The sequence below is a fragment of the Megalops cyprinoides genome, chromosome 18 (genome assembly GCF_013368585.1).
Source record: "Megalops cyprinoides isolate fMegCyp1 chromosome 18, fMegCyp1.pri, whole genome shotgun sequence".
In the NCBI taxonomy this organism is placed as follows: domain Eukaryota; kingdom Metazoa; phylum Chordata; class Actinopteri; order Elopiformes; family Megalopidae; genus Megalops; species Megalops cyprinoides.
Genome location: NC_050600.1, coordinates 10,732,858 through 10,750,692, shown reverse-complemented (window position 1 = coordinate 10,750,692; position 17,835 = coordinate 10,732,858). Strand labels below are relative to the sequence as shown.

At 41.0% G+C, this 17,835-nt stretch overlaps 1 protein-coding gene across 2 annotated transcripts in view; it reads right to left on the bottom strand.

The window, feature by feature from the left end:
• LOC118793673 (glucosidase 2 subunit beta-like) overlaps positions 1–17,835 on the bottom strand; it is a 111,490-nt gene that overhangs the window by 42,959 nt on the left and 50,696 nt on the right. For both annotated transcript variants that reach the window (XM_036551903.1, XM_036551904.1), the window contains exon 10: positions 15,388–15,457. In XM_036551903.1, the coding sequence (XP_036407796.1) occupies positions 15,388–15,457 (70 nt within the window). The remainder of the gene's footprint in view (positions 1–15,387; positions 15,458–17,835) is intronic.

Here is a 17,835-nt window from a genome sequence, read left to right as displayed (position 1 = left end):
TTTAAAATTAGTCAATGGAGGTTGATTCATACTAGACTGTATTCCTACAATCATCTCTTATCTTTTAAATGGGTTTTGACAGCTGCCAGGATTCCACAGCACAAAAATTTGTCTTGAGGATCAAAGCGATATGACCTTTTCCTTGTGGTCCAGCTGTTTAACTGCATATCATGAATACAGTATCTATTTTCAGAAATGGCATATTTGACCCCAACCTCATGAGAATCACTTAGAATAGTGTCTACCCATTCGTGGTGGGGTAAACATAAACATACCCCTTTCTTTATTCTTTATTTTTAGTATTTTTCTTTGCAGGATTGGAACCAAATGAAAATGTGTCATTCCTTCTCTCTTCCAACCACAAAGTGCAAATGTGCCCGTCTGAAGTCAACAGACCGCAGACGATTTCACGGTCAAAATAAACCGACATCAGATCATTAGATCAAGTTGGACCGTATGTGATTTATATGTGGATTTGGTTTGGCTCAGGTTTTGGCTCAACATTTCACATTATTCATTTGACTAGTTTATAGCACAACAATGCTCAAAACGTTATTAGAAGGAAACTGCAAAAGTCTTATGATTTATAGCTGATCTGACCACTTGGCTTCGTAAGGCTATGGTGGTTTTCCACTTCATTTCTCAGTGCAGTCAGTTACTGCACAAAGATCTCCCCTTCATAGGCGACTTATTACTGCACACAGATCCAGGCCGCATGACTCTGGGATGAATACTTTCATATTTCTATGGGATGAAATTGAGGAGTGTTCCATTTCAGAGGTCTTAAAAGTGGAATTTAATATATATATTTCAATCACTCGACATACCAAGGAATAATAAGCTTTTGGCATTCAGTATCAAACATGCATATTTCTAGCAGTGCTGAGATTCTAGTCTCATTCTGGTGTTGAGCGTTAAATTATCAAGTCCCCAGGACTCTCTATTATTACCTTTGCTGTAAAGACACATCCCACACAACAGTCTAAGAGCTCTGATTTAAAATTGGCCCCAGGCATAATGTTACACCTTGCTAAATGCGGCGCTGTGATTGAAATCTGAAAACCTTGTGCAAAGCGGTTTCTCTCCTTGGAATTCTAGGGCAGCTCGGAGGCCCGCTGTCATAGGATTCAATGACTTTGGCAGTGCCGCACAGATCCCTCATTGTCAAAAGAGAGAGGAAAATGCATCAGAGTTTCACACAGGAGAATGATAAAGGTTTAGTTAAAAAAAAGACTTCCGTGTGCGGTAAACATGACATCTATCACTGGACACCCTAACCGTTCCTGAGAAAGGACAAAGGAGGGAGGGCAAAATCAAAGACAGGAGGACTCAGAATATTAATAATGGTTTTTTCCACTCTTTCAGATGTGTGCATAAACCAGGTCCTTACACTGCACTCACGTGTCTTCAGCTTTCTTTATAGGTAAATAAAGACGTTACCGCTAATTTCGGTTACTGGCTCATACTGTTTTAGGCCTTAGGCCCGCGTTATGTATAAACACAGTCAAGCAGAAATGGTAACAATGGCGATACCTACAGTACTTGTGTCCGCAATCTCAAAACTGGAAACAGGCATCAGTGCATCTTCTGTTGCAGTTACACTATTATATACTGCCATTCCAATTGTGGAATGCATCTATTACTTTATATAAATCCACAAAAAGGCACAGGCAAGGAGACAACTAGTTACATGAAATCACTTGAAATTGCGATTCCATAGCACCACTTTTCATAGTTTTATTCAAGCCATGTTCTAGAGGAGAGTCTGAAATGCATATTTAAACTACAACTATTACAACCTCTGAATAAATGTAAAAATGAAAATGTATATATACATTGTCAATGGATACACTGTATGTGTCTGTGCTTTCATGTATATCTGAATGTATATATTTATTTATTATGTGATGCATTTAATAGTGTTGACATTAACAGAAATTGATTTTTAGGACTGCATTTGTTTGAACATATACCGCGATGACTCTGTAATCCCATTTTAATTAGAAAGATGTAGCAAGCATACAAAACTCACAAGCTTTATTCCCCGCGGTGATGCCACACTGGCAAGGAATCAATCACCAAGGCGCTGGTTGCCATGGAAACTGATAGCTCCTGCACCACCATCTAAGTGGTAAATGATTGCTGGTGTAACTCATTGCTGGATGAGCACGGCAAGTTTTATCTCCTCTCCAGTAGCAATGCCAGAGAGTTAATTAAAAGCAGCGAACATGAAATAAATCTAAATCTGAAAAGAAATGAAACATACAGAACAAATTGAATTCCCACATTGAGGGGGAAAAATGAATATGCAGCGCTAAAGCATGGGGCTGCCTGAGCGTGCAGAAGCAGAGGCTCCTGGGAGGGTGTGCATTAGGCATGTTTCAGACCACAACACCAATCCCACTTTGGGCTCTGCTCAAGCCCCCCCCGCCCACCCCCCCCCACTACTGTCATGCCCCGGAGGCACTTTACAGAGTGCACACTTCCCTGTGCGCTCTTGGAGGCCGCAGTTATATTAGTAACCACAGACACACTTAATTTCCGCATTCATGAAATGGATAATTCTGTTGTAATGTTGCAAAATGTCCTACAACACAGCGCTGAACCCGTATCCATCCTGGCTGACTATCTGGTCACGCGACCCAGGAATCCTGCAAAGTCCTCACTCACGCATGTCAGCATAATAGCTGGCAAAACATTCCTCTACAGCAGATGAGGGTTTAAGATGTATTAATGTTCATGTTCTTGTATTTATAGCACTTGCTGAGTATCAAATCGAACTCGTCATTCTATTCAAGCATGCTGGATATGAATGCATTTGGCAAAAGTACGATCAAGATAAGATGACTGGCCAAGCGAGTACTGACATTTTTCTGAAGAAGTAATACTTCATTTTTTTTTAATTGATAGAAATTGGCAGATTTGAACAACTACTGTTTGACAAAAAGAGCATTGCACTGTGGTTTACTTCCCACCACACCCCAAAATGTGAACCAGCTCCTAGTCACTCCAACTTACATGCAAGCGATGAGAGATCCATGTTAGACATAAAAATTACTGTGCTGCTAGAATTTTTGAACAATGTACCATTATTTTAGGAGTCAAAAATTGTAATTTTGCACCAAACAATTCCACGAGACAATTGTGATGTGCATTAAGAAGACTGAAAATCGCCCTAGGTCTTGTTTTAAACATAGCCTTGTTCATTTCCACCCACTGTCTTCCTGTGGCCCAATTCACCGGAAAATAAGTATAGCAGTGTATAAATTGCACCTGCACTGCAACTCTCTCTCTCCACAAATTCAGGAAAAGTGTAGAGAAAACTTACTGCCACGCTAGCTGCAGTGCTCTTTTTAGCAGTCCCCAGAGGAGACCTACAAAACAGACTTATACACCTGTTTTACACAGTAAAAACAGGTGCAACTTTTATAATCTCAAACTGTGGAAATATAAACATGTATTGTATTACTATGCATCGGCACTGCTTATATAATGACTTGTTTTCTCGAAAAGGCACACCATTGTTTAGACTTATGGTTGCGCCTTAGCAAAACTGATGTGGAGCAGCCCTAATTAATGAGTACAGGCCTACAAAACTGTGGCTTTCTTCAGATGAATGTGGAACAACACACATTGACATTTACCAGTAAAGCATATGGTGATGATAGCATTGGGAAGACCTCCACCGTGCTGTGATCATGGCCCTGCTACCTGGCTCCTGATACACTACTTGTTACCAGAGTTTTAAATTTGCTCTTCGTGGTAGATTGTCCATCTGCTTACACACAGAGTGCACTCCGTGGGGGATTCAAATAAATAAAATGCATAAAATTGTTATAAAAATAATAATTATTATTCACAAATATTTATCTACACATAAACCAGCATCTGGTTGGACAGCCACAAACCAGCCCTGTAAAGACCACTGAGTTGGTGCACAGTGCCTCTACTAACACCCTAACTGCCCTACAAAATAAAGGTAAGAACATCTTAGTTTCAATAAATTCAAAGTATTAATTGCCAACAAGCACCCAATGAAATTGTGGGTCCACAAGACTGCTATCAGAAAAGAACCATGGATTATGCAAGGAGTTCGCCATAATATAAAAACCATCTGACCAGTAAAACACCTGTGCACCAGGGGTGAACTGCTCCACTCCACTACACCAGTAACTGTGCCGTTTGGCCCTGATTCACCGAATGTCAGTATCCTTCTCCAAAAGCAAGCAATTTATTCTGGTAAGCTTACATAAACACATCTAATGAGTAACGTCTTTGCCAATTACTGCTTTTAATTTCATCGGGGATTTGTATTGCTGTTTCTTCGGGAGAATGTCCAACCGCTAGAGATAGTTTTCGGCAAGCTTATGTCGGTATGAAATTAAATTAAAACTTGGAGACTTCAATGTGTGTTACCCGTGTTGTTAGTGGAGCCGTGAATCTGTTCCTTTTTAGCTGAGAACCTGCCTTTGAATGAGACTGGAGACGGTTGCTTTGTTTTGCACCTTTATCTCACCTCTTTCACAATTTGGAATCCAGTGCTGCCCAGTTCCAAAATTCAACACAGCACAAGCTAATTTAATCTGCTGCCTTTCTCGGAGGTTCCACGCTATTTCCAACCATCAATCAATTATGTAATTAAAGAGGTAGACTCAAAGATCTTTAAACATTAGCACATTCACATTAAGCATCATTACTTTTGCAATTATGGACACAAAATAAGAGCGTAAGGGCATACATATGGAAGATAATGACCATAGACATGGACTATAGACACATACACACACAGACACATTATATGAAACAAATTTTATAACATATAACATGTTATATATGTTATAACATGTAAATATTGTCAAAATACTGATGGACACACACACACACACGTGCACACTTGACTCAGCCGCTTATTTACGATACTGTGAATGACTGGTACTATGAATGTATTGCTGCATTTAATACACATAATGCTTATTGGCTTTCAGATCAGCCCACACATGTCACTGCTGCAGCTGAATGCTGCAGGGCTCCACTGGAGCTGGTTGTGAATGCAGAGCTTATAGTGGGCACTGCCATTCAGTCGCCTCTTTCTCCTGTGTGTGAGCACAAATTGGATGGAGCGGATGCATGGCTCTGACCATTTTAATACATGCTAAAGCGGCATGATCAGATGACTGTGGATGGGTCTGACGCACGACGTCATGGTCTTGGACAGACCATGCTTCAGAACATCTCTGCCTCTATGCATTCAGCCTGTCCAACTACAGAAATGTTAAAAAAAAAAAAACTCCAAGGAAGCACCATTTATCTGTTTAAATAGAATTAAAAAGAGCCATACTGTTTCAAATGCTTTCAGCGAAGGGGACTGCATAGATCCACGAATCAAAAGCCCACATCTATTTATATGACAAGCCTTGTCAGTGCAATGACAGGCTTCTACAGGAAATAAACTAAATGCATCCTGTTTCCTGTTATCCTGTATCATGCTATTTAATTACAGTGCAAAAGCAGGCTTTGGCACATTCCGCTGTGCCACATGAGGTATTCTGTCTTAAAAACCCATCTGAGCTTGGAAAGGCACTGCTATTATTGTGCAAAAACAGGCTTTATTAACAACCCATCATTCTTTTACAGCAAGTTTGACAGCAGGACTTTGTTTCCGGGAAAATGCATCCAGGACTTGCAACAATAACCACTGTGTGCATTACATAATACATGACCTCACCACCTTTCCATTAAAAATATAACAAAATAACGATTACCCTACAGGACTGTATGGCTGCATAATTAATGACAGTAGCACAACCACAACATGGCCATGGATTTTCAGAAATCGCTATAACTATAACTACAAAGTGTAGTATGTGTGTATCTATAACTACAGTACTTCTACTAGAAGTTAGATAATCAACAAGAGTCTGTATGTTTCATCTCAACCCTTTCACCTGACAGTAATGCTGTGGTTGGCTGAAGAAAGTTTAAATTTATTCTATTTAAATGACAAAATGAAAATATCGGGATACAAAAAACTGGATCCCAGCTATGTATTTTTAAAATGGTTAAATGAACTCAAAACACATTTAAATCAATTAAACAGCATATCACTATGTAAATTCATCCTAGTATAATCGCTGGTGTGATGCAGAACCTTTTCTGCTGTCAGCAGAAAATGATATGGTGGGGAAAAGAACAAAAAGTCAGACTGCCAGTGCAATGCAATGCCATTTCTTCCATGAAGTTTCACAGTGTCCCAGTGCAGGATCAGTACTGAATATTCTTATAACATCTGACTAGCTCTGTATCGATTAAAGAAGGCCACCTGTTAGAATGTTAATGTGTTAGTGTTAGTTGGCCTATATGGCAATTCAGTTTTGCTACAGTACCATACTTTGAGGTTATATGGGCTGTAAAGACCACAAGACAAGAACACTGCACTGCAGTACGAATGGAAGAATTCAATGAGAACTATTTAGGAAACAAGAAGGAAACACTATATTGCTATTATTTTCCTGGACCTAATTGTATGAAAAGATTTACATATTTTTCATTATAAAACTCAATTAAGCAAGACGTCAGTAGGCTGATGAAACAAACAAACAAACAAAAAAAAAAATAGAAACAGCCAAATGCAGGCATACTTAAAAAATCACATCTATTCACTATGCAGCTACCGAACAATTGCTTCTAAATTACAACTATTCATTGTTCTGGTCTCGCTGAAAGAAGTAAATTGAACTGGCTTTACAGGTCACCACAAAGGCATCTGACTATTGTGTCTGAAATTAACTTCTGCCTTCAAGCCAATCAACCTGGTGAGTGCCTGCATGTGTGTTTGACCCCAAGACAAGACGAGGGTGGAAAACATTAACATCACGGCAGTGCACGCAACCTTGACAGATTAACAGTGAATTGTTGATATGACAGATATCATGAGAAGAGCAGCTAAACAGAAATACGGCAGCATCAAGAAAGGGAAAAAAATCCTATGGATTCACAATACTGCCAGACCTATCACAGAACCACACTGAAGCACAACGGTATAATTAGCAATACTGTGTCACTGTATTACAGTATTTACATCAGCAGATCGGAGCAACGCACAAGCGTTACAGAGCAACGTTATTTGACCACAAGACAGAGAAGATGCCCCTTTTACTGTGATATTTACATTCGCTGTGAATTTCCCAGAAGCGCCGTATCAATTCATTTATATTGCATGCAGGGGATGAAATGTACTGGAGTGAATTACAGCCCTCTAAACCCTCAATAAACCACAGAATGCCACGGGTTTTACGGCCAATTAAATCTTTGTCATAACAAACACGACGCCGCTCCCGTGAAGCATCTGGCCTCGGAGGGGAAAGGGTGGAAGGTAAGCCAGCCTCGCGCAGCGAGTGAAAACACGAGCCACAAAACGCACACCTACCTGTTTAAATGTTTGAGCAAACAAAACAGGTAGCGAGCAACCTCAGTGGGATGACACCGAAAACACGGAGCCATTAAAAGCAAATCTTCTGAGAAACGCTGCGTAGATCGTTTCTCGGCCCAAAAAATTCCACGCATTTGGAGAAATCCAGGTTCTCACATGCAAAACCGTCCCGGAATACACGAAATTCCCACTTCCTAAACCGCGCTGCGCATTAAATACCAAGCAGCCTTCGTTCAAAAACATCAGCGACAAGCATCACATCTTAGACAACGCTCAAAATGGTGGAGAAGTCCCATTCATTATAAACACATTTACAATACCCAGAATGGGCACATGAAATGCTTGCCATCTCAATTTTCTGAAATCTGAAAATATGGTATAAATTTTTCAATTTTCCACATTTTTAGTTCACCCTTGCCAAGGTAAGATCGGTCTTAGAGGTCATTGGGCATACCAGGTAGCCAGGACAAAAAGCAGAGCATGCAAGTGATGCAATTTATTATGTATATTTGCAAAGGAAACAAAACAAGGGGTTCTTAGGGCAATCTGTAGGCCCCTTCTGGGCAGAATAATCTGTCGCTGCAAGGCATACCCGTTCACTCTTACACTGGCATCAATTCAGGCCAAGACTAATGTGATGTCTTGCATGTAGTGATTGTAGTAGCTGCAGTGATAGTCATTAGAAGGTGCTTGCTCATAGGGTAGCAGCTGGGGGTGCAGAAGAATGTGAGTTAGAAGGTAGCTGATGTAAGAGGCAGCTGAAGGAAGCACACTAACTGAGACTTGTGTTTGAGTATTACATTAGACATAAAAACTAGCTCCGCTCAGTGCTTCCCCAAATTGGCCAAAAGTATACTTATATAAAGGTTATATACAGGTTCCAGCTAACATCGACCCTGGTCTCGGCCACTGAAACTCTGCTACCTTAAAGAACAGGATGAATAACACATGCACATTACAGTCACCCTCCTCCACTATCAATTATGTAATGCATTGGATAACCGTACATAATGCATGAATGCTTTACACTAGAAAAAAGAGAACATACTGCATATAAAGAAAAAGTAAAGCTCCGCACGGACATTAATCTCAACATATCTACATAAAGATGAAAACAACATTTGCACCTTTTACTGCAAATCACCTTAAATCTGGTCCTTGGAACAGGTAAGAAAACCCAGTCCTTAAACAGATCAGTCATTCATAAGCATTTTACCACTGCACTTCAAAAGAACAAGAGATAATTTTGAACTCATTTTTATTACTATTATTACTGTTGCACAGGTAACCGTGCATCCTGCTTACGCAATTTGTCCTAAGAGTCATGTGTAGGGCAAGTGAGCATGTCAGCCTGTGCGTGTATGAGTATTTGATGAAAGAGGGAAACTCAGCTTCACCACAACCCCAAACAAACACATCATAGTTTTCTAATGTGCCCTTCACCTCTTAAGTGGGCTACTTGCAACGACGTTACAAAAAACCCGCTGGCCGGTCGGGTGCTTGCTGTCTGCCTGCATAGATCTGCAAATGAAGCATCTTACTCTGACTCTCAAGCTTGGCACAGGGACTGTGGTGTGGTTAGGCAGCCAATGAATGTTTCGCAGTGTTTTTACTATGCATATTTCTGACTATTTTCATGCCAACCAAATTAGCTTAGCTTTTCTTGCAGCGAGTAAGCCAGGCAAGTTACTAGCAACATTACATTTAGCTAGCAATCAACCAGTCTTCCACACCTTTTGCTAAGTACAGCTCATTCTAAAATATCATACACTTAGCATAGCAGACTAAGATTACACTGAATGCCAAGGTTCATGTTAAAGTTCAGCAACTCCACTTATTTGCAATGTGAAAAAAAAAAAAACTGACCGCGTGTGCTCACCAGAAGTATTAGTGCCATTTTATAAGAATCTGAAAGCCCTTAGTGTAAGTAGCCTGCTGGCTAAGGGATGCTAACTATGTGTACAGGGTTTTAATCATCACCAGAAGGTCCCTTCCAGCATCCACTGCCAATTGCCCAATTACATTGACTGGTCATATCACAGTGACCATGGCATCAGGAGTAGTCAGTTCCGTGTCATACAGTCCTAATAAAGTCAGCTATAGCAATTATGGGAATTGTGGGTTATTGCATTCATCTGCAGCATTACTGATAGTGGTAGCACCCATCAGTGAAATGCACGACTTACAAAATATTTATGTCTATGAATGGGCACCAATATTTTGACTTTCATTTTATTTTAATTAGATATCCCCTGAGCAGAAAAAAGTCATATCAAACCATAAAACCTGCTAATATATATTTTTTTCCCTCAAACTAAAAGGAAAATACGATCATTTAAAGCTAAGTTGTATTTATGAAAGTTCTGGAAGCTCAAACCACTTTTTACCTTTTAGTTTTTGAAAATTGAAATGACTATACAGATCCTGCCTCCACAAACATTGCTTTTGTATGGCAGAGGGTCAGCATACAGGGAAAAGGTTCATGAAAATGGAATAACTTATCACACCCAAGAGGGCTATATTAGCAAATGGTTCTCCTTACCAAAAGTGCAGCTCTACATGGCATGGAAAAATAAACAGATACATCAATCACTTATTTGATCTAAACAATAATGCCACAGAAACAGAGGGGATTAAGGATTTTCTATGAGAACAAAAAGATAACTGTCACATACACTAAATAAACAAACTTGTATTACAAAGTGAAAGCAACGTTCTTACAAAGTAAGTCTTGTTAACTTTGTGAGTCTGGGCAATCAATACACTGCAGTGTGCGGAGAAGTTATGAGATCTTCCTGACCTGTGCAATCTGGCTCTCTCTCATCTGAAGGTAAAGCAGCCTTTATAGTGGCCATCAATGTGCCACCAAACAAGAGCAGAATTACAACGGCCTTTTTCTCTCAGCTAACTTCAGTCATAAAAAGCTTTGTACTCCCCACCTTTTCTCTGATTTTCAGCAGGCCATATATATTTCCTTTATGCAGTGCCCAGCTTTCAGTGGTATTGATTTCAGAGCTTTGTCTTATATTGTCTAGAGTTGGAGTCTCTTGCAGTTGGGATAATTGCTAACTTACACAGGCGCTCCCCAGCTATTAAACTCACCAGAATTAAAAACAACAAACTGAACTTTATTAGATTCACTAAAGAAAGTTGTGCAGGAAAAAACAGTTCAGCCCAATGCTAACTACATGACAAAACAAGGCTGAAGGAGATTTTGCTCTTTGTGAGTAGTAGTAGTATATGAGGATCCCTGCTGTCCAGGACATCCCCAATGTAAACTGAACAATGCATCACCATCACCAATGTATTTTCCGTGGGTGCCATGTCAGTAAATTCCTAATTTCACTCTGCTCGTGAAGCCACCAGATCTGCTGTTGATCCTGAGCTAGAGCTTCTTAACAGCCTCTCTCCACAGACCCAGCCAGACCTGCTAAATCCCAGAAATTGGGTCGCAGCAACTTTCCTCTCTTATATAACAATTATGTCACCTTCTTATAAATAGACACAAACTTACGTGTACTACAGAAAGATTGGGGGAATGTGAAAATGGAAAAAAAAAAACAACAGATAAGTGAAAAGCTGATTGTGTGTGCATAGAGGGCACCGGAGCTGCCCTGCCCTGGCTAATGCTCTAATTAAGCAGCTAAGGTGCTATCCTTTGGGTGGCTAATTGGCGTGTGAGGAGCGTCAGCACATTTCTCTCCCTCGCTGTGGGAGCCGTCAGCCAATTAACCACCTGGGGGAAAAAACACCAGGGGGGGGCAGAGCTGTGCCGGGGGACTCGCACTTAAGTGCGCTCTATTGACATCCCCTTTCCCCCCTCTTCCTCCTCCTCTTCGTCGGGTGACTGACAGTCACTGTTCTAGTGCGGAGAAACACCCATTACATTCACAAGTTTAGACCTGGGTTCTTTCACTTCGATGTTTATGGGATGCATTAGTGGACTCTGATCAGCTACCACCACGGCGGCAGTGACAGACCAATCCATACCCAAGATGCCTTGGGGGGCCACTGTTGATTTAAACAGCTCAGAAAGAAAAAGCATTTTCCCAGAATTAGCAGCAGTGATATTTTGTCTACAGCGTCTGGATTATCTGGAGCCCCTGCAGCCACCAGTACACACATGTGATCTTGAAATGAACACTACCTATGTATGTATTTTTCCCTTGTGAACTAACGCCTAATGTACTTGCTGATTCCATGATTTCCTAAGAAAATATAGGTCTGAACAGTTACGTGATGGTTTGCTAAATTGCCTTTGTTGAGGTTATTCCTTCTTCTTCTTCTTAGCTTCTCTATGCTGTTTTCCCCTATCTCACCCATATTGGAATCACCAACTGCCCTATACTACGCTTGCCTCTCAGCAATACCCTCTACACTCATGCGGGAGCATTGAAGCGAGACAAATACAATCCTCTACTATGTTTGCATGCAGCCAGTCTTGCATTTGCAAGGCTAATTTTGCACACTACATGTCCCAAGGTGCACCACAACGGAGTTAACACCGATTGGAGGATGGGAACATTTCCACTCATCTCAACTGCTCCCAGGTGCCTCATGAGTCACCTGAGAGTACCAAAGTGCCTGATGAAACCCACTGTACCCCAGCAGAATGAGGCTAATTGTGTTTTTATGCTATGGACTCATTATGGAGTCATTGTTGGAAAATGACACACCTCAGAATCGAACCCAGGTCTGTCCTGTTGGACTAAACCTATGTGGAACAAATGCCTTAAACAGATGAGCCACTTGCACCAGAAAATTGTTCCAGTGTTTGATTTTGCACTCACAGGATGTCGTATTGAGGCGAGGAACATAAAAATAAAAAACCAAGATAAAAATAAGACCAGCAGATCAAGTGGGCCTCTGTCAAAGAATGCCTCTGGGGGGTCTAAGACCTAAGAACGCTTACCACCCTCGAGAAAGGAGCTGTTTGCTGCAGTTCAGTGGACTGCAGACAGTCTCGGAAAGAAAACGGTGCCCTGACCACGCACTTTCTGGCTTCTGCCTGCTTGTCTATGCCTAGTCTCGCTCCGGGTAGCTCCCTGATCTGCACAGTCCCTGACCCTCGACCTCCACCTCCTCTTATACCAGCTGCATGCGACAGAAGAGGCCTTGGCTGCAGCCACTGCGCTCCGCCATTTCCAAGGCCACGTGCCTCTTATCTCATTCACCTCTCCATGACACTACGAGTCTACACTCAAGCATAACATTTCCTTTCTCTCCTTAAGGTTAAGACGACAGAGCTCAGAGCTGCTGCTGGTTTACAAAATGGACCGATGAGTTTCATCTGCACAGTAGCCCCATCATATGAAGCGAAGTCCCATTTTACGGCAAAGGCTCCTGCCTCCTCGAAGTGACCTCAAAGCAGAAAAAAAAAAAAAAACAACGACCGAGAAGGTGGTATTCTTGTTTAATCTGATCCTAAGCCCAAAGAAATTCCCTTCAACATCAGCACCTCTCCTGGGCATGAAAAAGGCCTAAAACAATCAAATTACTGTGTAAGATTAGAGAAGCCCCTATGTGCATGTCTCTAGATTTATTTTTGTTCAATTGTTCCGTTTTTTTTCTCTCTCTCTCTCTCTCCACACTCTGAATCATCAGGTCCCTCGGTAAACACGGCTTCGCGTTCGGATTTGCATTTCTCCGAATAAATTATATTGCATTTGCGAGATAAGCGCCGCTGATGCTCAATTCTTATCGTTCACCCGCTCTGCCATGCATTAACCCTGATCATGAGGGACCAGCCGAGTGAGGGATGGTATTCGGAATTCATGTTTTCTAAAACCTGACGCCCCTCCGGGGCCCCGGGGCTGCCGACTGTGTGCATGGTTAATTCGGGGGCTGATAATGATGCACGCTCACGCCTGCCAAGGACAAGAACGAGGGCCCGGGCGGCGAGGGTCGGGCCGCCACTGCCTCGCGCGCTCGAGTGCGGAGTCGGGCTTCGGGGGGCCAGAGGTGAAGATCCACTGCAGGACCACTCCTTTTAATTTTGCGCCGTGCATACTAAATAAAGCGGGTGCAAAAAAAAAAAAAAAGCCATTAGAGCCTCATGCAGCCCTTTCCTTATCAATTAGGCTGAAGAGATCCTGCCTTTTCTGCGTCCTTTGGAGGATTCAGCTGGTGATATTTTGGCTGTGGAAAGGGAACCAGTGGAAAGTAGTGTACTGTATGAATATTCCGCATGAGTAATGTTGCACATGCTTATTTTTGACATATCCAGTTTCCATAGGGAAATACAACACTTATAATGCAGGAGAACCATCTGTTATCTGTTGCTGGTGTTACAGTGCAGGCGCACCCCAGTGAGATGAGGAACTACAGACAGGCACTAAACTCTGCTACAAATTGCACGCTTCTTATTAATTCAGCCCGTTTGTCAAGACTGTTGTAAATCAAGTGCATATTTGACAGCAAATCCGCACATTTTTACGCTATCAATCTACGCGTCAGGATTTTAACAAAGTGCATTGCCAGGGAATTGTATGTTAAATAAAATAAAATAAAATATGCAGAGCAAGACTCTTCACCTTATGAAAAACCGAACCTAGAGTCCGTGCTTATTTTCAGCTACTTATTTTCCTTTTGTATCTGATAAAATAAAAATAAAATTGGGAGTCTGTTGGGAGTCGAAAATAATCATAGAATCCACATTCAAAGTAAAGCTTTCAGCAGTAGTTTGAAAATAATTCACTGACATCTTACTGCTGAAGCCTCGAAATGCTACAGAGAACACTGGTGTCACATGTCAGTTGGCACAATGCTATTAAAAAGGACATTTTACAATTATTAATTAAGGTGCTTTTAATTGCACATTCACTCCATTTGAATAAGTTCATATTATAAGTAACAGCTACAGTATGTATGCTGAAAAACAGTGTTTTCATGAAATTTTTCGCTGTCACTCAAGTCGAAGAGATGTTCCTGTGAGCCATTACACCTATCACATCTAATCCATCACAATTTCACAATTCATAAGTAAAAAGAGTAAACCATTCTGTCTGAACACAAATAGATGCGCATTATTCTATTCTGAGGAAGGTAACAACATTGCTAAATTACTGACTTTAGAACCTTACAAAGAAAGCTTAAAATACAGAAAGGAATTTTCAACGTAATGCAAAACATGATATTGTTATCAAGGACAGTGAGGATATTCCAACTAGTTCATACACACTGCGAGAAGGGAAAAATCTAGTGAAAGGGACTGCGAAGAGTATCAAAGCTTTACTCCTTCTTTCAATACCTGAGAAGACCCTGACAAAATATACATCCAGTGACTTCTCCACTGACAGCAAAATCGTTGATGTGCAAAATCCAAGATCTGAGCACAAAGAGGGCTAGAATGAAAACCCACCATATTTGAATCATCTGTCCATATCAAGAGCAGACCATGGCAATCCACATGACACCTGCAAAATCTCTTGCGATGCCTCAAATGTTTGACTAACGTGAAAGGGTAAAATTATTACTAATGCATGCAGACTGAATTGCTGATAAACCCATTCTGCAAGAAATCACAGGCAAAGCTACTCTTTGATTGACTGTTTACTTAATAAAGGTAAAATGAAAAATCTGAAGGACTGTTTGTGGGTAGTTCCACAACATAACACTGAATTTCATGAGGCAAGACAGCCCCTAATACAGCAAAAGTGCTGCCAACTCTTCTTAATAAGACAGAATGAGAATGAACAATTCCAGGATGGAAAGACACTGTATCAAGGGACTGAACATTCATGTCCACCTTTAAATCCAACAATCTCTGCAAATATACCTGTGCACAAACAAGTCAAACAACATTACACAAGTTTTAAAGATTTGACACACAGAAACAATTTTCTTCTGAAACGCACTGTTGCTGATGCATTTTATATGCACTATGATAATGTTTCCTTGCCATCAGCAAGGAAGGAAGGTTACGGTGGAGGGTGGGTGGTTAGATTGTAATGACTTACCGTTCACCGCGGCCTTGATGTTGGGGTCTTCATCCAAAGGGCTGACCTCTGACCGCGGAGAGTCTTTGATCTAGAGCCGCATAATGGAACAAAAACAAGGTCAACAACGAGTGCACTGGAAAGACCTCGGGTGTCTCTTGCATCATTGCACAATGCAATATGTCTGATGTGACACTGAGAGTTCACTGGATTACACTGTTCAAGACTTTGTGTTGACCTCTAAAGACATTTTGGTACAGTACACTGAAATATCTTTCAATACAGATTCCCCAGAGCCTGGTCTGTGGACACTACTTAATATGAAAAAAACAATAAATAAAGCTAAGCCTTGTGTTGGAGGAGGGTGGTGGTATTAAAGGACTGGAAACACAGAACCAAGAGCATTTATTATCCTGTTCACAACTCAGGTGTGGACCAGGCCTCTTCACTCTCCCGATTTAGGACAAGAAATAGTTCTTTTACAAACTCAGAAGATACTGGGTAGCACAATAAAAATTTATGAATCTCATTTTATGAGCCTGGCAATGTGTAGAGATGGGAGACTGAGATTTCATACCCCCTGATTGAAATTGGTGGAGCTATTAACAACTCATTAATATGAACCAATCTTAGTGTTTTGTTATGAATATTAAAATGCTTTGATTGGCTCATATGAGCCAATGATTGACAGTACATAGAGGCTCCACCTATTAAGAGTTGCATTAATTCTAACTTGTTAAAAATGTGTAGACTGATTCAGGCCCAATTATGACATTTTGTGCTGGACCTTGAATTTGTGCTGAAAGGATTAAACACAATCCTCTGTAATGGCAGAGGCACCCTGCATTAACTAAACAGCCAAACAAAAATGACTTTCTCTGAATAATTCCCAATCTCACTTGTCACTTGCCCACGCCCCGATGTCCAGCAGTTTGCATGGGCTATGACAGGCTGATAATGGTAAACTGGTAAAAATCATCTAACGTCTTCAGTTATCTTCCCAAAATAGTTATAGCCTACTGTATAGCTGTCTTTAGACAGAAGGAAAAAACAAAAGAGAATTGGCCTTTTTGATAATTTTATTTACAGAACACAATATTAAATTCTCCAACCCTGAGGCCAGCCTCCAATCTTTCCACTTAGAGTGCAATTTGTTGCCAAATGGAACATGACTCATTTCTTCAGAATAGACTAAACACCTGTTAAGCAGCTCCCTGACAGCCAGAGGTCTCATTGCATAATTTTATGCTGTCAAAAACTGGATTCAAACAAGCAGCAACAGAAGACAGCCATGAGGGGGTCGTGAACCTAATAATATCACACTTCATAACATGTACTATGATGGAATGTGCTAAATTGCCTTTAATCATACCAAAAGCACTAAAGATGGATCCACTCCGTTCTCGTCTAACGTGTCAAGGTAGACACGCATAAATAAGCCGACGCTATAGAGATAACTGTGGCACTCACACTCTTTTACTTCAATCCAGAACTGGAGAATTCTGGGAATGTGGCATCTCAGCTCTTCCCCATTGGGCTTCTTCATATTCCACCAATATCGAAAGGTACAGTTAAGTATGTAGCTCATGTCCGTATTAATATTCAAAATATCCCTGAGTTAAGTAAGCCTCTTTCTTCATCCTTTACCATACATCTGTCAAGCTTCAAGACAAGTTACAAAACACCCCGCAACTTTTAAGCCACCAGATATGCCCAGGCTTCTGCATATCAGTATTTACAAGAGCCGAAGTGGAAAGTCATTGCGTTTGAAAGGCCTCTTCCCACACTGCCAGCATGTTTTACTACTTAGATACACAGTGGTTCACTAGGGTATTTGTCCACTGAGAGGCAGGCATGCTAAATGAGAAGTGAACATAAACTCAGAAGCATTAATTAATTGACAAGCAGATATTTTCAAGTTCATAATGATCATCAAACAGACTTCATTTTGTTTCCACCCAGAGCTGTTACTAGAGGGACTTATAAATAGGGGCCTAATAAAAATAAAAGGCAAAAAGCTCTTTGGGACTTTAAGGCTACACATTCACATTTGAGAGACGGATGCAATTTAAACACACTGGCTGCAGTCCGCACAGTGCAAACAACAAGTTATGCTTTTTCATGTTGTTTTTCCTTCATTTGATGGACCTGTATTTGTTCCAATTACAAGTAATGCTTCCTGTTGTTTCGAGTAAAATCTCAAGAATACCCTATGCTGGAGAGACTGGCCTAGATGCAGTGAACTTACCTCTCATTCTGAAAGCTATGGTGGGATAACGTGCTTTCTAGCGCAGTTCCAAAGAAGGTCTTGTCAAAATGCAAGATATGTGCTCAAATGTTTTCTTCACAATTGTTTGATTGTTCATATTGGTAATAAAAGGGGCTGCAGGGGCAGTGTAGTACAGGGGTAAGGAGCTGGACTCATAACCAAAAAGTTACCAGTTCAATTCCCTGCAGGGGCATGGCTGT